Source organism: Streptopelia decaocto (assembly GCF_964273445.1).
Source record: "Streptopelia decaocto genome assembly, chromosome: Z".
NCBI classification, from domain to species: domain Eukaryota; kingdom Metazoa; phylum Chordata; class Aves; order Columbiformes; family Columbidae; genus Streptopelia; species Streptopelia decaocto.
Window position 1 is genome coordinate 26,875,460 of NC_138657.1, and position 21,181 is coordinate 26,896,640.

General features: G+C 39.5%; 1 protein-coding gene across 2 annotated transcripts in view; it reads right to left on the bottom strand.

The window, feature by feature from the left end:
* Positions 1-21,181, bottom strand: part of PRUNE2 (prune homolog 2 with BCH domain) — a gene marked incomplete at its 3' end in the record, with an annotated part of 141,167 nt that overhangs the window by 32,080 nt on the left and 87,906 nt on the right. For both annotated transcript variants that reach the window (XM_082075834.1, XM_082075835.1), the window contains exon 9: positions 20,056-20,887. In XM_082075834.1, the coding sequence (XP_081931960.1) occupies positions 20,056-20,887 (832 nt within the window). The remainder of the gene's footprint in view (positions 1-20,055; positions 20,888-21,181) is intronic.

The window sequence follows — 21,181 nt, forward strand, 5'->3', positions numbered from 1 at the left end:
TAAAAAAGGGGATCTTTCACTCGGAACAGAGGTCAAAGTCAAATAAGCTTTTTGTGTCATAAATGACTTCTTTTATGTGGTACACAGACCAGTTATTTAAGGATCAGCTGCACTGAGAGTCACATTACTGCATATTTGCTTTGATTATTCAGGTCTACATACTTGTTCAGAAGTAGCTGAAAACCCCCTGTTTCTCAAAGGTGGATCAGAGACAAATACCAAATTCTCAGGAAAAGAGAAGAGCAAAGCTGGAAGCTGAAATAATTTCCTTGTTCTTTCTTGGTTCAGACACTCTTACACCTCAATACATTAATAATCTTTAAATAACTTTTAGTGCCCTCTCAAATCAGTATTTCTCAGAATAAAAGTTATCCTTCCTGACTTTTTTAGGTACAGCAGCATTCTGCTATTTTGGAAAGAGCAGCTCTAAATATTCGCAGCAATATATCGTAATCCCTATGGGCTGTGCTGCCTCACCCTTGTGTCATATGTGATATATCATCAGTTTTCCAAGCTGTTCTGCAGCTATTACATATCAAGAAGTTGATTCATTTGGTCTAAAACAAATAATCTCTCCAGTGGGCTGCTCTGAATGTACCCGTGATGATCACCTTCCCAAAGTTAATCCCTACACTCCAACCCACAGCTTGCTCACCAGCCAGGCTTTAAATTATATACATTTTCCAGGCTTCTGTACTTAACAACACAAAAGTTTAATCTTAAGTGGAGCCCAGCACTGCCAAACACTTTTCCTAGGTACGTAAATCATGTTTCTTCCATGCTGCTCCTTCTATACACAGAAATCCTTTCATACTTAAATTTTCACCAGATATCGAAGGTTTGTATAAAGTTTCAAAGCATGATTAGCGAAAGGAATGACATGAATGAAATCACCTCAGCTTATGTTAATACACACTTATTTTGGAAACTAAATGGGAGGAGGGGAGAAGTAGTACAATGAAAAGGTTATTCAGAGACCAGACTTCTGGTTTTTACATATTCTCAAACTGCACACATTATGAACATAAGCCCTGGTCTCAGCTGAAATATAAGTCCTGCTTATAGCCAACTGTCTCACTGGTTTGCAGTGAAAAATTGAGCTGTTTTGAGGAAGAAGGCATGAACTGTGAAATTTTAGCTACAAAAACAAGGTAAAGGAACTTAAGTACCTCCTTGGGTCACTCTTGCAGAACGCAGCTCAGCACAAAGTACTTTGCCTTTGAACCCCACCTGTCCCCACCCTGTAACACCACCCTTGTGCAAGCACAGAGACCAGGAAAGGAGAAACAAGAACTTGAGGGACTGGACATGACAGTGCAGTATTTTCTTTGGAAGTTATGAAGAAGCCCTTGGTGTTTATCCAGTAACACCTCTCACTGACGCTCAGCACAGCTCCATCTGCCCTTACGATGAAGCAAGTTCAGTGTTTTGCCACGCCAAGGCCAGAGTACACAGCACCTTCTGTAAGTCTATCTCTGGCCTTTCCACTGCCACAGGCAACCTACTGATGGCTCTAACAGCATTTTGATTGCTCCACCTGGACAATGTCTAGCATCTTTTGGACAAAATGCAAATGCTGTTTTCCATAGTCAGAAGCAATAAAAAGCCTCTGAAGCAGAGTGTAGGGCAAATCTTTTTGCATGAAGGAAGAGTTGACAGAAAGTGTTTTCGTAATTGCTATGTTCCTCTTCAGTTTACAATCCTTTGTTACATAAATTTATATAAATTTAAAGCCAAAGTATCTCACCAGATAGCTTACTTACAAGGGATGACTTGCTTTCATCCATCTCTGTAGCTACTCCAAAATTCATCTCACCTCATATAAAAGAAGAGCAAAACCCACTCTGTTATCACAAATGCTTGACACATTATTGAATATTTAGAAAAGAAACTGGTTTGATGTTTTGCATATTATCCGAATAAAACATCTTTCCCTTTCTTTCATATGTGATATATGTGTGCTTCAAGCTTGTGGCTTGTAATTGCTGTTTCATTTCTATTCAGAAACAGAAATCACAAGTTTGCAGACCCTTGCTAAAATAGTATGTTTTAAAATAACAGCAATTATCTACTTTCTGAAATCACTACTCTTTCTTGGAAAGTTCAGAAGAGACAGAACATATTCTGTCTTTTGTTTTAAGTAGAGCGTGGTTCTTCTGGTTATAGACACAACTCCATAAACTATGTCATAACTGAGATGTGTTATTTCAGAGACCTTTAATGCTAATGGACTAGTAACAAATCCTAATTTTAAAGTGCAAGTGTTTGCATTTTGATACTTATCACCCATGTAAGGTGGGTAGAAATGTTCTACACACAAAGTCAGAGAACTGTTGAACATACCTCAATATCATTTGTTTCTATAGCCAAAAGAAGATGCTATAGGAAATAAAGCATTAGCATAAAATGTTGAAAAATACAACCTGACAAAATACGGGCTTTAGTCTGAAGAAACTTTGATGAAAATACGCAGTAAGAAATGGAGAAAGAAGCCAGGAACATCAGGCCCAAATATCCCAAGTGGATTCTGCACTAAGAGAAGAAACCCACTAGCAAATGCACCCACTAAAAACAACACCCTGAGTTACTTCCTAAAACCAGTGCTTTGCTACAAAACTCCCAGACAATAAACAAAAATTCCTACAGTTGCCTCTCCAGAGATAAAGGAGACTGCTGTGTGAATTTTTTTGGTGCAGCAGAATTAATGATCCTTAAACTGTAACAGAGTATGCAAGAAATCAAAGTGGCATTCACTGTGCAGGTTTCAGTCAATATCAGTCTGAAAATGAGCATATTGGAAGGAATCAACTCCAGGACATCTGAGACTAGAAAAAAGTCATTACTTTTACTCACAACTGTGCAAAATAATCATACGGTATACAGGTAGCTTGTAAAAATGGATTAATTTTATAACGTCCCAAGAGCTGCATTTAGCAACCATATGTTAGTATACTAAATTGATTGTGTTTCTATTGCTATTTATTTGGTAGCTCTTAATCACAAGCTAGTTCAAGAAAAATGTATAGACTAAACATGGGAATTTATGCATAGCATGAGACTTTTATTCCCATCTCTGGATGCAAACAAAACAAAAGCCCCCAAAATTGTCTGTGGTGTTTTGTTTGACCCAAACACTTTATCAATCAGACAGCTGTGCAAATATTAACTAATCATTGTCATACTACTACACAGTACATAAACACATGCTGATAGTGCCATTTTACAAAAAAAGGTCACATTCTCAACAGTGACAGAATAAACCATCGCTAAAAAAAACAGTAAAAGTTGTAACCTCCTAGTTTTTCATGCTTTACGCTTCAGATTTGAAGTCTCTTTTACTGATCATACTGTTACTTGATGTCTCCATGTGATTTTTTTACTCCATTTTCACCATCAAAGTTGTATGAAAAAGTGAGGCACGTCTGTGAGAAGTAATATTGTGCCTGGAGGAAAATCCTGTATTCTAGCCAGAAGATGTTAAACATTTGCATTTCAGTATGATAGTTGAAAACATTTTAAAATTCTTGCTTTGGGCCACTGAACAGATTTTTTAACCATTCTTTATTAAAAATGTTTCCTAGTTTCCAATCAACTTCAGTGTTAGTATCGGTTTCTCTAGCCATTTTTCTCCTTGTTCCTCTTCTTAAATCTATACTGTAAGCCTCCATTTTTTCCAGGTAGCCACTCATTATGGTAGGCTCTCCTGTCTGTTCTTATGCTTTCAAGACTGTTGAAATATAAAAGCTGCTATTCTTGAGCACACACTGCTGCTCTCACTGCTGCTAGGCAGCCACTGGCTGTCCTGACACCTTGCCAGCTCCCTCCCTGTGTCACAGAGCAAGAGCAGCAGGAAAAGCCAGGGAGGGATGCAGGGAGACAGAAAGACTCATATCTAAGTAAACAGATGAGTGATAATGGGATTCACTAGGCTATTTCAGCAACCTTATGTATATGCCTATGGATGAGGAAAGCTGATGGAAGGAACCCAGGGCTCCAGGCTTCTTCAGTCATCTGTAACTTCCAACTGCATGAAATAAAAGGGCATCTCAACATAGAATGAGGGAAATGGGATTTGAGTCCCAAACCTAGATGCCTTGTTGACATGGGGTCTTAGGAATGCAAGCCAGGCTGATGCTGCCTGCAGCAGATCCCAGAACTTGCAAAAGTCTTTTCCTAGAGATCTGTCACCAGCAGGTCATAGGTTGCTACAGAAAAAACAGTGCAAAGAGATGACCAACTAGTTATTGCTTTTTCTTGTACTGTCTGCATCCCCGAGCATTATTAACCATGCACCATTTGAATACTGCTTTAGACACAGGACAATCAGTCCTTTCTGGGACTTTTCAGAGCTGCTAGTCACCTGAGCACTGGGCATTTCCAAACATTATTTCATACACCTTGGAAAACAGCTTTATGAGTTAAAGAAACGGAATTATTCACTGTAACAGAAGAGAAACAGAGCAGTTAACTTTGAGAGTGTCTATTAATTGTGAGTTCCTGATATGTGTTGCCTAATAACCTTTGGCTTTTTTTCTAAATATGTAGCGTTTTATAAAATCTTCTATAAGCCACTACTGATCCTCACGACTAGCTGTCACTGAAAAAGATGGGTATAGTCAAACCCCAGTGGCTTCACTTTGGCATCCAGAAAAAGAACAAATTAGTGAGGGGTCAGAGGAGAAGGACATGTGCAATCAAGCAGCAGCTGACTCCTCATGACCTGCGTCGCACCACATAACAACTCCATGGCATGTACACAGACAGGAGACAATTCTTTAGGGCAGTGTCATCCAGCTGTACCCACAAAACAGCACTGCCTCCAAATATGCCTCTTACAGTGAGGTTCAGAGCCTGTCAGGCATTTCCTAGTATTGCCATTTTAATATTGTTCTCTTAAGTCAATATTTTGCGTGCAAAAGTAGGTAGAGAGTAACAAATTCTGATGTAGAAATAACATGCTACTTAACATCTATTGCTCTGCTTTGGCATTGCATTCGCATACCACCATATGGTCTTGCCCTCAGAGCAGGGGTTCTCTGTTACGTGGCTAGCTCAACACTGCTTAATCTTTACTGAGCCAGTGGAAAATTACTGGAATTAACAACACAAAGATGGGGAGCCTGTGTGATGGGTGCTCCTCCACCAGCGTTGGAAGATCACAAGGTCTGGGCATGAGCTATGTAAGTTCAGAGCAGTATTAGCATTTAGAAGGCTTATTTAAACTTATCTGATCTGTGCTCTTCATAAATGTTGTTAATATTCTACAAATAACATCTAAATGATCTATTAATCACCAACCACTGTTGAACAAACACTACAAATGCAGTGTAGCAAGGCAATGCCAGCAGAGAAAGTAGGAGTTAAATCAATCTGACATGAAAAGTCCTAAAGTGTAACCTGAAAAAACATTTTGTTTGAAAATTTTATTTCTAAAAATTTATTAAAATGCCAGGCTGTCCTAATTTTGTTAAAAACAAGATCAGTTTCTCTTTTAGTGAATTTTCCTCTCAGCTAAGTGCCTTCAAAGTGCCTGCATATTTTTCTCAGACACTGTACTTGGTGCTGATAAGAGGACCAATGGAATGCTGAAGAAGCTCATGATTAGATTTATTACTATGGTAACCAATGTTAACTGATAATGGGACATGTTTGGAAGGAGGGGCAGATGGAACAGGTGACACATAACTGACCACCGGAGTATTCCATCCCATAATTGTCATACACTCTATATAACATGAGACCACAAGGGTCTCATCCCTCTTCGACCATGGCCAGCATCTAAAGAGGACCCTCTTCGCATGCCTGTGATCTATAGGTCTTAGGCCCTGCATCTCTGATATCCAGTTTCTGGTTTGCTGTGAAGTCCCACCCATGACTTCTGGGTACCAGACCTGCAGCTGCTGGAGCCGCCAGCTCCCAGCTCCACCACTGCTGGAGTGACGCCAACTCCATATCAGGCATTCAAGATTGGTTTTGTATATTTTGTATAAATTCTATATTCATTAGTAGCATCAGCAAAGCCTTTAAAACCCTTCCAACTTGAAGTCTAAGTCTCCCTTCCTCCTTATCTTCCTTATCACCTTTCCAATCTAAGGAAAGGGTGGAGGTAGGGTAAGGGGGTAACAGGGAGCATCTGTCACAGTTTATTGTCGCCTTGCTTTAAACCTTGACACAGGCCTAATCACAGATCTGGGACCCAATTCCCAGATTCCCCACCCGATTCCCACTTTTCCCTCTCACTGAACAATTAATTATTCCTCGAGAAAAAGTCAGTTTTAGATTTTCTCACTTTAAAACCAGTTTTCCTTCCAGCATGTGTGGTTCACAGTGACCATTTTGCTGCCATACTGTGCTGTCAAGACAGAATACCTGCAGCTCTAAATGAGGCAATTGGCACACGAACAGCACTTGAAAAAGCAGTGTGCACCTTATACCCAGTGCAGCCATCTGCACTTTCAGGAAGTATGCTAATGCTTTCAGAGTAGTTAACAGGGTACAGGTTGCAGGATAGAATGAGAAAATCCTCAGGAAGCTTTACATTTTACATTCTACCGAGATTTTTTAGTGGAGTTGTGAGAACTCCCCTCCAAATATTACTACAATCTAAACCTTATCAAACACATTTTCTTCCAATATACATGCTAAAATGCCTCGGACTGGTCTTCACCATTAGTAATAACCACTAGTTCTGCAACTGAGCTAATGTCTCAACTTGAGTAGCTATTTCCAGTTTTCTACTTGGCTTTTCTGTAATACTTTTGACTTTTTGCATTGTTTATTGGATTTGTTTCTCTGCATGTATGAATGCTGACCTGTACAACCATCATGATACCATACTACAGTAGCTGGAATAAAATGTTTTAACAAACCATCTTAAAACAGGTGAATTCTGTGTTGGTCACATAATACAATGTGTTTGGGGGCAATTTCAGAGCTGCTAATCATAACAACCTACTTAACATCAATATCTACATATTTGTAGCACTTTTATTAATCTGTTTATTAAAGCATTAGGATTTTTCTAGCACTCCTTTGATTTCAAATTCAGGCTTTGCACAATTTATAATGTGCTGATAGACAGAAAAAGACACATGGCAACATTTTTTTTAATACTGTATGACTTCTATTTTTTTCTTCCCTCCTAATGCTTTTTCTATGGTCCTCTTTATGACTCCATTCCTTACCCTTTTCAAACAATTGCTGTTCCTTCAATACCTTAAATATTGTGAATTCATTAATTTTCTTCTCACTTCCTTGCCACCGTGATGTCAAAGTGCCATCTTTCCATCTTTTCCATATTAATAATTTCACAACTTATGATGCAAAATGTTATTATAATTTAGGTTCATACCTTACCTGTTGCAGCAAAACTAAAAATAACTAACAGCTACCTTTTACCTATCATGGTTATGACTGAGCTAAAGAAGAGGTTCTAAAAAGACATTGAGGCTTTAGTCTCTCTTAAAGCTACAGTTGTCAGAGATGTAGTAGATAGCAGGGGATTGTAAGTGACAATGAAGAATAGGGAGTGAGAATTTTAACCAGCAGATTAAAATGGAAGTATCTTAGTGTGTGTAAATTGGTAACTGAAAAGTTGCCATCCATATTGGATGAATTGCATCTTGGGAAAAAATACAGGAAAAGCCCAACCACAAGCCAGAGGAGACACCCAAGCAAGGCACAAAATCTCTACGGAAGCAGTAAAACAGCACTGAAGAAGGCAGTCCTGCAGCCTGCTGACACCAGGAGGATGTGTTCAGAGCAGGAAAGACTGACAGACCCCGCACTATGTAGGTCTAAAAAGCCACGTGCAAAGTGAGACAGGAGACACATTAAGCCAACCAGTTATCTTCAGAAGCAGAACTATAATTGAGTTGGAAAGGTCACAGAAGGAGGAAGAGATAGAAACCGACCTAAGTGTGGGAGAGAGGAGAATGACAGACACAGCAAAAATGCTGCGAAAGAGCCAGAGTGACAGGAAATGCCAGACTGAAGAAGTAATGTTTAGGGATGAGGTGAGAAAATGAAGCTCCTCCTTACCCCACATGGAACTCCTAACACATTATAGACTGGGAAATACAAGTGAAAGGTTTGCTATATGCTCTGCTGCTTTAGAAAGCAGGCAAGGGTGTATTCTGTTGGGCTGCTGTCCATCAGACAGCTCTTTAGAGTCTGCTGCTGGTGTTTTCTGCTAAGGAGAAGAATCTTGTTCTTGTAGGACCCACTCACCCTTCATTTGGTAGCCTGAAATAAAGAAGTCAGATCTACTGCTGGATAGTTTTCACAGCTGCAATGGCTGTGATTTACAGGATATGCTAAGAACTAGTTAGAAATATCTGAATGAGTTAATTCATACAATCTCATTATAGCTCAGCCATGTCCAAACAAATAACTAGGTAAACTAAGAAGTATGTCAAGCAACTGGATTGTCGTTCCCATCCTTCCCTCTGTCTCAATCTCATTTGTTGTTGCAGTAGCACCATATTTTTCTGGATATTTGCACAGGGTCTGATAAGAAGTGCCTCCAGCCCTGAGAACACTACAGTGATAAAAATTTCAGCTTTATCAATATTCACAGGTGCTGACAAAATAGTATTCTTACCAATACTCTGTTTCTTGATAACTTTGAGAACTGCGCCTTTTGCCTAAACAAAAAGACTGTGGCTTAAAGATAGATTTTTTTTTTCCTCTGCCCTTTTCTACAGATATAAGCTGTTTAATAACATTACTGTTACTGCTGAATACTACAGAGATGCCACAAAACCACAGTAGACTCTTTGTAGCAGGATCTAAGGTTTTTAAGTAGTGAACTTATTTGAAAGCTAGACTTTAACTACTCAGATTTTCTATAATATTGTCCAGTTTTATGCAGGGCCAAATAACAGGAAAACTCACCAAAGACAGGAATGAAAAGGCTATTTTAGACCTTAGTATTCCCCTGCCCCACAAGAGATAGGAGTGGAGAGTATGGGTGAGAGGGAGGAACACAGCAGCCCTCTGTTTTGGCAGGGTAAGGATTGGTGCATGTCATTGCCGTCCCCCAGCCCCTCGGTTGCCTTACTGCTTCCTGACCATGTTTCAGGAGCTGTGTGCATCCTCCCTTTCCCTGCACAGCTCTGCTTCCCAAGAGTATTAATAAAGACAAGTTCAGGAATGACTTCTCTGCCCACCCCCCACTTCCTTTGAACGATTCTGGCTAAATACATCTATGCATTTCCTCTCAGTGTTGCTCTAAGTAGCTACTCTATACGTTTTCAATGCCTCCCGCACATCACTATTGTTTGCTTACCACACTTAAAACTGAAAAATATTTTCATTCCTTCAACACAGACAGAAAAGCTTAATGGAGCTGAATCAAGCTTCTATAATTAAATTTAAACAAAAATACTGCCTGTACAAACCAACTTTTGCAGTAATTTTCTCAGTCCTTTTACCACTGAGATTATTGCTGCATCCTTGATCAGTTAACCTTCAAAGACTACATATTCTATTCACTACAACATACTAAGAGGACATTGCAAAAATTCAAAAATCATATGCTTCAGTTGATAGCAAAAAAAACCTGAAAACAATACCATTGTCAAGTATTCTACAATGAAAGCTACCACAAACAATCACTATGCCAGTAATTAAGCTGTCTTAAAAGCATGTTATCTACTGACAATGCCCAACATTTGTTCCTCTTTTCCCACTGTATCCTCAGAGCTAGGCAAACAAGCTGAAAATAATCTAATGTGCTAGGTGACTGCAGTGAAGTTTTGTTTCCTAACTACAAATACCGTGGCTGCACTCAGACAAAAGAAATCCCCTTGAATTGATGTAAGCTTTCCTCATGAAGAGCTGCAGTAGAATTAAAATACAGCTGGCCGTTTTTCAATAATGAGGTCCTGGGTGCTTTGCATCCTGCTGACAAACATTTTGCCTTTTTCTGTCTGAAGTAACTGCAACAAAAGAGCCATTAATCAGAAAACCTTCTGCATATCAGCCTCTCAGAGTAAAGAGACACTTACCTTCTAAAGACTCGAAGAGGCCCTGCTACTGCGAAATAATAAAGACGCTTTACTGCTGCACTTCAGCATCCCTCTTTCTGTAGCAGTTTACTAGGAATACGGATCCTCCACCATTTTCTTGTCACGTGGCTAGTGGTACTGCTAAATCAGGGTGATCACCTGCCTTCAGATAGCTGGCTGTGTGAACCAGCAGCTACCGGGCTTTGATTAAAGCAGCGCTTAAATGAATGAGGAGCTGTGCTCCAGCCGTGAAATTATTATTTTTTTCACATTCCCTGTGGAGCTTTGTCAGAGCATCACCGAACTCTGATACAGCGAGTCAGCTGGCAGTAGGGAAAAGCTCCCTGCTGTTTGATTTCAGAGCCCGGGGAATGCTTGTGATGAGAGATTGCATGACAGAAGTTCTTACGGATTCAACCCGTCTCAGCCCTCATTACTGTTTGCATCGATGGTTATAGAGCACATGTATATTCAAACATGCTTTACATAATCTGTTTGGTTTGCAATACAGCTATGGGAACACATATGCAAATTAAAAAAAAAAAACAACACAACAAAACACAATAACCCCCCCCAAAAAACAAACAAACAAACAAACAAACAAACACAAAAACCCCACCAACCAAAACCAGAAAACCGAAACAAAACCAGCCAACCAACCAAACAAAAAACCAACCCAAATTCCCCCAAACCAACAAAAGAACCATCAGTTCAGAAAACAGGGTGAATTCTTGGAACACAAGCTGTGCAGGCTCGTGGCCTGTGCACTTGACTGTGTTTCTTCAGGGTGTGCTTGAAGGAAGGACATTTATTCCCACACTGTGCAGTCCCAGAGTCTCCTTTTATAAAAGCCTGTTGGGGCTAGGGTCACTAGAAAATCCAGGTTTCTTTCCAAATGCAAAAAGGCTTTCAATCCTATTCCCTTGCAATCCTGTGGAGATAAAACAGCAAGACAACAGACCCCAGAACATCCTAACCTTCAGCTGGTTTCTCACTTCACACTCCCAGCTCCTCCTTTGTAGATTGCTTACATAAGAGTTGGAGATGTTTTCATGTCAGATTGCTAGGCCATAAGCAGACAAAAGCCTAACCCCATTTTCATTTGTCAGTACAGTTTCACACACATCTACAGCACAGTGTAAACTAAAATTCAGTGGTTGTGACCTTGTTCTTCATGGTATTAGTAATCCTACAGGGAAAAGTTCTCATCATCTGCTACAGATCTCCTGAGAAATCAGACCCCACCTGGTACTTTAAAGAACAGCAGACCAACACCATCCTTTTAAAAAAATTTAAAAATCATCACCAATATGAAAATACATTTCTAAAGAGGACACTGCTGCAGCCATGTGATCTTTGATGCTACTGTCAGTTAGCTCTACATAAAATTTCCAAAAATGGGGGTATTTTTTGGCAATTTTTCAACTGGGCAGTCTTTAATTCATTTGAAATCAAAGGTCCAGACATCAGAAGCTGTATCCAGGAAAGAGAGCTTCAAAGTATTTATGTACAATAGAAGTCATTAGTAGCATGATTATGATGAAGCTAGGAAACTAGTAACATGGCAGAAGCGATGGCCTTGGCCTTGATCCTCCATCCTTAGAATTACACAGAAAATCTTGGAGATTTTAGGACACTCTGCTGGGACCCTCTAAACTCACTGGGACTTACTGTCAAAATCAGGATCTGCATTAACAGGGCTAAGTTTCGAAGCTTGTTAATGCTTTAGGCTGAAATCTCACGTCACTGATCACATTGACTGGAATAAAATCCATAGCAAATTAGCTCAGAAAACCACAGGGTTCTGAATAGCGTGGGAGTTTTTCATGTAATCACTGAAACACACTAACATAGTTCAACTTTTCTTGCTTTAAGTGGCTCTATCAGCCCAGTCTCACAATTTAAGTGAAGTTTCAGGATCACAGGTGAATAATAGTGGGCTTTTTCCTTTTAAAATTATTTTTCAGTCACTGAAGAGTTGTCCTGTTCTTGTTAAAAGGTTTTATAAAGTACTTGGTATTTGGCATGTAAATATTAATGCTGATTCTACAAAAATGGGATCATCACCATATTGGCTGCTGCTATTTTTTAACAGCTGGCTCTGCAATGGAAAATTGGGTTTTTAGTTTTAATTAAATTTCAACCTCCAGATGGTGATGGAAAATACTGCATCACCCCAAAATTGATAACAAAAAAGATGGTTGCATGGTTGCCATGACTGGTCAAATCGAGAAGAGGGAAAGAAACAATGTTACTACAGGCAATGCATGAAGAGCATATGCTGTTACTTCCATCAATAGAAAAGGTTAGCAGTGAGATTCACTGACATTAAAATAGATTATTATGTATTTTTTTTTAAATAAAGTGTTTCAAAGAATTTACAGCTATGTTGCTGGAATGTTCCCTGCTCTGAATCTGTTCCAGGGATTATTCTATTTTCACAGGAGCAACATCTTCGCAAAGGCTAATATATTAACACAGAGCTTCTAATACATAGTGTATATTACTATAACAATTATAACGGCAGGATGTATAATAACATAAAATACATTAATTATATTGTTTCCCATCCTAAACTCAAAACAACAGTGAAATCTTAAGTACTGAGCCAGCAATCTTGAAGAGTTCTTGCTCATGCCAAACAAAACATTTTGTGGAGTTTCAATTAGCTTTTTTACTTTCATTACAATGCATTAACTTTCATTTATGTGGACTTCCATACAAGAAACCTTTCTCAGTTGTTGCTCGTCTCCCCACATGTTTGTTTTTAACTTTTAAAGCATGCTTCTTGTGTTCTGTCAATTGGCACGCTTTGTGCTGCCAAGTGGGAAACCTGAGTTCAATTCCTATTTCAAGTCCATAATCTTGCAGTTCAGCAGGAGCTGGAAGCACCACTGAAGCTGCACACCTGGTCCCCAGAGTGCCTGGAATTGCTTTCTAGCAAATCTGGCCAATTAATAAACAATCTTGACAAGAGTGAAAGATGACATCCCCACGGGTATGCAAGGAAAAAAGGAAATGGGGGCATCCAAAGGCAAGTAATTGCTACTTTGCAGAATGTGGCCTCTTAAACTTACAATAGCTTTTCAGTCCTTTAGGCTTCCCAAATATAGCAGCATGCTTTGCCCATTCAAGCAAGATGCCAACCTGATCTCCCTGATCCATTGACTTGTCTGGCTCTGGTGTGATGGGACAGACATTTTGAGAAAATACTGGGTGAAACCCTTGCTTCACTAAAGTCAATAAGAAATTCTTCCCTCGTTCCATTCTGTCAGTATTTCAGTGCAGTAGTGGACATGGATATTTGACTTGAATCATTAATGGCTTTGAGATACAGGATGTGCATCTGGCTAAAACACAGAGATAGCAGAGTAGCCTCAGAACTCTTCTTAATCTTGAAATAGTCACAGATTTTTCTTTTATTATATTTAATTATCTTGATTCACTGTCAACCATAGCAACGTGATGAAAACAGACTTCTCTATTAAAAAATTACTGGATTGCTTACAGTACTGAGCAATTTTAATAGCCACCAGTATAGCAGTGGTCCCAGAGAGATATTTTGGACAGACAGTGGAAGATCTTTTCCAAAAAGTCACTGCACACATGAGCAGGAAAGACTGATTCCTGCTTCTTTGACAACATGCTATCAGAAAGAAAAACGAAGCTTTCTTTTGTGGAAGCCTTATTCTAATGAGTTAAGTAAGTCCTGGCAGTTGTTCAAATGAAATTGTCTTCCACACAGTTTTGCCACCAGTTTTTCCAAGCTCTCCTCCAAACTTTCCAAACATCAGTGTTCTTTTCTCTACTGCTCTCACTACTTATTCTTCAAATCAATAAATCATTTCACACTAATTCCCTCAGCTCTTTCTAACTCTCCCTACTACAGAAAAGGATAATCCTTCCCTACAGCAAAGATAAGAGCAAGAATGATCTGATATACACAACCACTAACACACTCTAAAGAGTGTGCTGGTAGGTAAAAGCCAGTATAGTCAACTGCAGTGTTCCCCCTCCGCCTTCTGACCACTGTGTCACCACTGAGCTTCACACAGCTTCGTAAGATAGGATAGCTTCTGTCAGGAAGAAAATCACCTCCAGTCTTCATAAATTCTACTGCTGGCACACAGCAATATCAGTGAAGTATGTTATCCTGCCTACCCAACATTTGTACAGTGCTTCACAAATTTGCCCTTTTTAAATGTAGCCACTTTTGGCTGTCCACATATGGAAAGCTATGTGAAAACCTATTTTGTTTCTGGAAAGACTGACAATAACGTGCTATGAAATATTTTGTTACTTTTTATGAGGCCAAAGAAGCCTCTAGATTTTATTATTTCTGGTGTTTGTATATTACTGAGACAGGCTTATATCTTTTCTTCAGAGTTTTAATGCTAGTAAGCATCCTCATAATTCTCTTCCTGCTGCCGCTTTTTCTTGCAGAAGAAAAACGGGACAGGAGGGAAGAACTTTACCACCAGTCACAGACTTTCTTAAAATCCACCTGAACAGCCTGGAGACCTGTTTTGCTTGACATTGGGATGAAGAGGACAATGGCCAGCAGACATCAATATTTGAATCCACTTCTTCATTCTCATTTTTTTTTATGCCTTCTGTTTCAAAACTTTAACTCCCTCTTCTACAAAACAGGCATTTTTCCTAGACAAAGTGACAGATGCTTTCTGGACGAGAGCAAAAAACAACGCAAACTGCATTCTTTGCTGACCCTTATTCTACCTACCTCAGCACAAAACGAATTTCATTTTTTTCCTATCAGGGACATGTGAATAAATTGTAGATGCAGAAAACGGATTAGAAAGCAGTTGCTGAGCAACTCCATAAACTTTGGACTAACAATTCAGTTGTCCATTGGTTTGGATGTACCCATCATCTGAGTACAAACGATGAGCTCATTAATCTTCGCAGATACTGCGTTTGTGCTACACAAAATTATATTAAGTACATGCCTAAAAAATAATGAACCTAGTTTCTATATCTTGTCAAGGGGTATATGAACCAACAACCAGCAGGCCACAAGGAAAGCTTCCTTGTGGGAAGCAAAGTTTGCACCAGAGGAAGTCCTGGATTTAGGAGCCACTTCTAAAAGTATCATCACAGTTACAAGTTCAGAATGCAAACTTAATTGCATAAAGCAAAAGTACTCAACGTAACAAAAAAAATGAGCAGAGAATGTAATCCATGCTCAGGGCACAGCTATCCAGTCAGATCTTCAGATTAAGGCCGTTTAATATTCTGATACCAAGTAGGCTTAATTAAGCATAGGATAGGAAACAGACTATTCAGTCAAGGTCAGAGTCACATGTAGTGAAGAATCCAAGAAACTTCCCTGAGCCAAAATTATGACATTCCAGAAGTAGAAGAATTCAGGCACAAGGACACCTTTGAGAACTGGGTATGTTACTTAGACTTTGGTTCAGTTCTACCAAAGCCTGCTTCAAAGATGTAAATCTTCGGTGGACCCACAGCCTGATGTCTCACACAACCAGGCCATCCAGAAACTCTACTGCAATAAGACAAGAGAAAAGCCTTACATTTTTTTCTCCTTTGTGATCACACCAGTGTTTCTGTGCTAACTTCCCAGAGGCTGGCTGTGTCACATTGCTTTAAAATCTGTCAGCCAAGAAGAGCAGTTAACTTCAGACTTAGAAACAGCACACTGAGGTGTGTTTTAAGAAGGAACTTGTGTTTTCAAAACTGTCAACAAAATGCATTAGAAAGCATTTCTAATTATATATGTCTACCATATCAGTTCCTGTTTCTTCAGATGTTTATGCTTTTTTTTAAGAGGTTTAATGAAATTGACGTATAATCTATAAATAATTATTCCTGTATGTTTTATTCTTTCTACCATAATATTTTTGTGTGTTGATTTTGGTTCAAAGAAATCAAGGCCCCTGTAATCATGCTGTAGGCATACAAAGCAATATCTGCGTATGTCTTTGCTATTGCTTGTACAGTCTGAAGTCATTATGTAACTGATCAAAGACAGAAGCTTATTACAAGTTTACTGAACATCAGCTACCAAACACAGGGGAAACTATGCACTGAAAAGGCATTTGGTATCAAGCAACTTCTGAGTCAGATAAGAAAAAAGCCTATAATGGAAGCTATTAGTGACCATATGTCTATTCTCTACAAAGGATTACTGTATCATTTCCTTGGAGGATGCATCATATTCCATCATGCATTTAAGTTTTCACTGAAAACACGCTTACATTAACATGGTCCAGTTTTGGACTTTAATGTAGGAATCAGTCTAAAAGAATATACTGAGCTCTAAGAACAATGAGTGTACTATATCTGAAACATCAGTGCAAGTACTTTTTGTACAAGACTCAAGTTTTTACTTTGGAGACTTACAGAAATGTCTAAAGAACAGCAGAGTTCTTCTCAAAATTGATCTAACAATTCACAGCAATAAGATATTAAAACCCCTTGTAAATCCATGGCCATAGGGATGACTTTTCTAGTGTCAGTATAAGTTCAAAAATCAGATTCTTTTATTGAGGTATCTAACAAAGAGTCTTACTGCTTCAAAGTTTTCTCAACACCATTGTGCTGATTTATAAAAATCATTTAAAATCAGATATCTAGACCAGTTTTCTGTTCCTAAGAACACCATGGGCACGTGTCATGGTTTAACCCCAACTAGCAATCAAAACTATGACAGCTGCTCACTCACTCCACCCCCACCTTCAAGCTGGGGAGAGAATTGAAAGGGAAGGAGGACACTTGTGGACTGAGAAAACAACCATTTAATAAAATAACAAAATAATACTAATATACCACTACTATATAATAAGTGATATTCAATGCAATTCATCATGAACTCCATCTGCACTGAGCAGCCAGTCCTGGGAAGGGAGAGAGCACCCTGGTCCCAAACAGCTGATCCCAAGGAGAGAGGAAAAAAGGCAGAAAGGCCCAGAGGCCACTGCAAAATGGCAGAATGGCAAAAGGCCAAACTAAGGGAACTCCTGAACAAAACTGAACTGAAATGAAGCTCAACAAGAATGGGTCTCCTTGGACGGAAATCCCAACTCCCACTAAATATGAAGCATGATGCTAATGGCATGAAACATTCTTATTAATCAGTCTAAATGTCAGTCAAGGTCTGTCCCATCCATGCCCCCTGCCGAGCTGCCTCGCACCTCCACACAGCCCTTGGCCTCCCAGACAACAAATAAGATATCAGTAAGTTCTTACATTCTCTTCATTCCAACACAAAACCACTGGAAAGTTACTTGAAGAAAGACATTAATTCTGTCCTGGGTTGTTATCTTCTTGTTCTCAAGCTAAATCCAAACAATGACCGTGCTAGCTGAGAAAAAGAAGAGTTTGTAACTGCATGAGGAAAATTAACCTGATTTCGGTCAAACCAGCATAGCATGTAAGACTGGCAAGTCAAACTCTGGGATGCTGCCAGCACATAATTAATCAGTGTGACTTAAGCAGGGTCAACATTTGGCTGCTTTTAACTTTAAATGCTTTGTGGGAGCCAGAGGAGTTGACAGCTGATTTGTTCATGTCAGATTTGCAAGCCTGCAACTAACTAGCACCTCTAAACAATGCCATTTTTCCCATGCCATTCCCCATTTATTGTGAGCAGAGGTGGTAAGCGTTTTTTCTTTTAAATATGTTCACTAGAAATCACTGGTTTGTCAAAAAAAAAGCTTTATTAATTGAAATTAGTTGGCTTTGATGAACTGCCAGTGAAATCTTGCAGAGATAATGAAGGAAGATGACTTCTGGGTGTGGACTAGTCCTAACAAGCAAACCACCTCAGAGTCAGAGGATGCCTAATTTTCCTAGATCCACAAATCCCAAGGTGCCCTTCCACACACTAATGTAGATTCAAAACAACTGCCTGGGGATTTTGCTTCTTTTGCTTCTTCCAGATTTCTCATTTGTGAAAATTTCTACTTTTCCTTCTGGAATGGAAATTAGAAGCTTGGAAGATTGGATGCAGTAGAAATGTTGTGCCATCTGGCCCTACTTTTGACAGTTTCAAGGTCAAGCACACAGCATTTGTTTTACTTCAGACAATATAGAAGTGGGGAGTCCTCAACTTCTGCTAACCCTTCTGAATATTTGCCTTTTTCTTGATGACAGTAAATGCTAACCTGCATCAATAAAACCTGTCACTGCCCTACAGAAACAAAGCCCTTCTCATCTCATATTCTCCTCAGTGCTGTGTGCCTAGTAAGATTGAAGTGGTTTCAGCCGGGGGCAGTGTGTGAGGGCAAAGTATACTCTGTATACAACTGAAAATCTTGCCTGTCAAGAAAATCCAAACTCTTACACAGGTGCTTAAGTTTAAGCCTGAAAGTAACATCATTATATTTCAGAGTTTCTGTGACTGGAATTTCTGTTTAGGATGATATTTATCATGTATTAAAAATAGCTCAGCTATAACAGTGTCTGATCTTGTGGTAGTGATACACACTTTGAAAAATGTGTGAAAATGTTTTGAGGAGAGGTATTTTAACAAGTCTTGGGGAAGATAATTCACTGCTATCAAACTATTCATTCCTGAAATCTTAATAAATTTTCAACTGATTGGGCTGGGGAGGGGGGTAGCAAAAAGCTGTGCTTTTCTTTCACAGTTTATTTTTACATGCAGTTATCAGGGTTATACAGTTATGCACAGGCATGTCACCCTTAAGGCAAAAAAAGCCTACTGCGATGATTGCAAAATTGCTAGTGAAAATTTAAAAAAACAAAGCCTAAAATAAATTGCAAGCCAATTAAAACCCGATAAGAGAAGTTGTGAATGTGATGTGCATTCTACACTGAACTGACAAGTGCTTGGGAGAAACTTGAAAAAAGAAAGTAAAAAATCGGTCTTGCATTTCACACAAACAATATGTTTCCACATGTTTCATTCCACGTGCAGTTTGAAAGCAGTAACAAGTACAAAGCAGTTACATCCCCTAGTTTTTTGTGCACTGGCAAGTTTCTTTTACTGTTCACAAGAATTTCACTGTATAAACGCAATGACAGGCTCCTCTTTGTAAAACTGCAGCATGTCAGTTGCAGATGGTCAGAAGAAATGAGGTCAGACTTCCACACTTGCATCTATGGGGCTATCCTAGAAGTCCATGGTAGCAGTTACAACCTCCTAGATATAAAAGATGAGGAGTCAACAACAGAAACACCCTCTCCAAAACACTACAGTGAATGGAGTCAAGCGGGTCATACCTCTCCCCATCTGGTGACACAGTAGGGAGACAGCAGGCAGTAGTAATGTGAGCACAGAGGTTGCGATTCCACCCAAAGACAGGTGCAAACGCACTCAAACTGCCTCAACTGCCAGTGCAGTCTAAACAGATGGAAACGCTGGTCTGAGATGACTACAGCTTGGAAATAACCACAAAGACCATAATCTTCCATTATCCTTTTCTTCCCTCTATAAGCAGAACCTTTTTCCGATCCTAAGCATTGACTTCCTCCTCTTTTCCCAGCAGCTCCGCATTACAGCAGAGACAACACTTCAGTCCCTCCATAATCTTCCATTATCCTTTTCTTCCCTCTATAAGCAGAACCTTTTTCCGATCCTAAGCATTGACTTCCTCCTCTTTTCCCAGCAGCTCCGCATTACAGCAGAGACAATACTTCACTTCAGTCCCTCCATAATCTCATCACTGGCATTGCATCTGGGTTGGCAATACCACCAGTACCTGGCTTTGGCCTGCGTTCCCTGGCCACATTGGTTTCAGATTTAAAGGTAGGTTATGAAGTCTATGGGACTTCACAGAAGGAAGACAGACTTACTTCTGCAAGGAAGTGGCCTTAAGAGCTTCCTGCATTTTAATATAATGCTAATTTGACACATAACAAGAAACCAAGAACTCAAACTCTCTTTTTACACAGGGAGGAATATAGTGATACTTAAATATGTAAATATAATTAGTACTTTAGACTTGAAAGTCCTGACATCTATCCGTAACATCATACACTTCAATAATATTGATAACAAGTGAACAGAACACTCTTGAAAGGAAACAGGTTCGTCTTTCCTTACCCTGATTTTTGACTCAGGTCTCTTTCATTATTGAGAAGCACTGTTTCCTCCTTCATTTCTTGTTCTGTTCCTATGTTGTCTCCAAGTCTCAGTTGAGAACTCGCTTCCCATGCACCATCACCACCAATCACCTCCAACACATGTGTTCCTGCAATGCCTGAACTCTCATCCTTGGTAGTCAGGCTGCCTGAAGGAGAACAGCCCTCGTGTTCAAAAGATTTCTGAAGGGGAGTTTCTACTTGAAATCCTGCGTGAGTGTCAAGAATCAATTCCTGTGCTGCAACGGCAGTCAGTTCTTCACCAGAACGTCCAGACCCTGATTTTGGCATCTCTGATTCAGCAGAAATTTCTTCAGGTGATATGTCACTGATTTCATTTTGGCCCAATATAATCCAGCCCTCATCTTGCCCATAGCTTTCCTGCAATCTTCCTTCATTATCCAGCTTTTGAGGCACAACAGAAGAACTTTCCTCCTCTAACTGAACAGAATCCCATTCAGTCCCACAAACAGAGTGATTTTCCATTTCATTTGTAATGGAGATGGGCTGAAAGGTATCCAAGGAGCCCAGTGAAAAGCCTTCACCAGACTCTGTTCGTTCGGCCACCTTGGCTTCTTGAAATGCAGAATCACTTTCATTTCTTTCAAGGGTATCCTTTGCTGTAGGTGTTTTTTCTTCCTCAGTAACAAGGATGTAATCCATCTCCAGTGATGTTGGATCTCGGTGCACCTGCGTTCTCACATCTTCCTTACCCTCTGCACTTTTCAGTTCAGGGCTTTCAGAGGAATTTCTCAGCTTATTCTCCCTAGGAAGCAGGGAGTCAGTGACAGCTTCTAAAAAACAGGCAAACAGAAACTCCTTTTAGTTTTTGAGTTACCATTTCAGTCCCCATTATTTCTTTAAGTCAGTACAGTGAGATAAAGCTCTTCTCAATTTGCTTTTTCCCTGTTAATGTATACCTGAATTTTATAACATCATCATCATTATTGTTAAAGATTATACATTAACACCGTAATCATTCCTAAGGGGGAAATGATTCAGTGTCCCATATGCCAGGCCCTGCATCAATGACAGAAATAATGTTTCTACTTCAATGTTTATAAGCTCTAGATCTGTCTAGAAGGGTG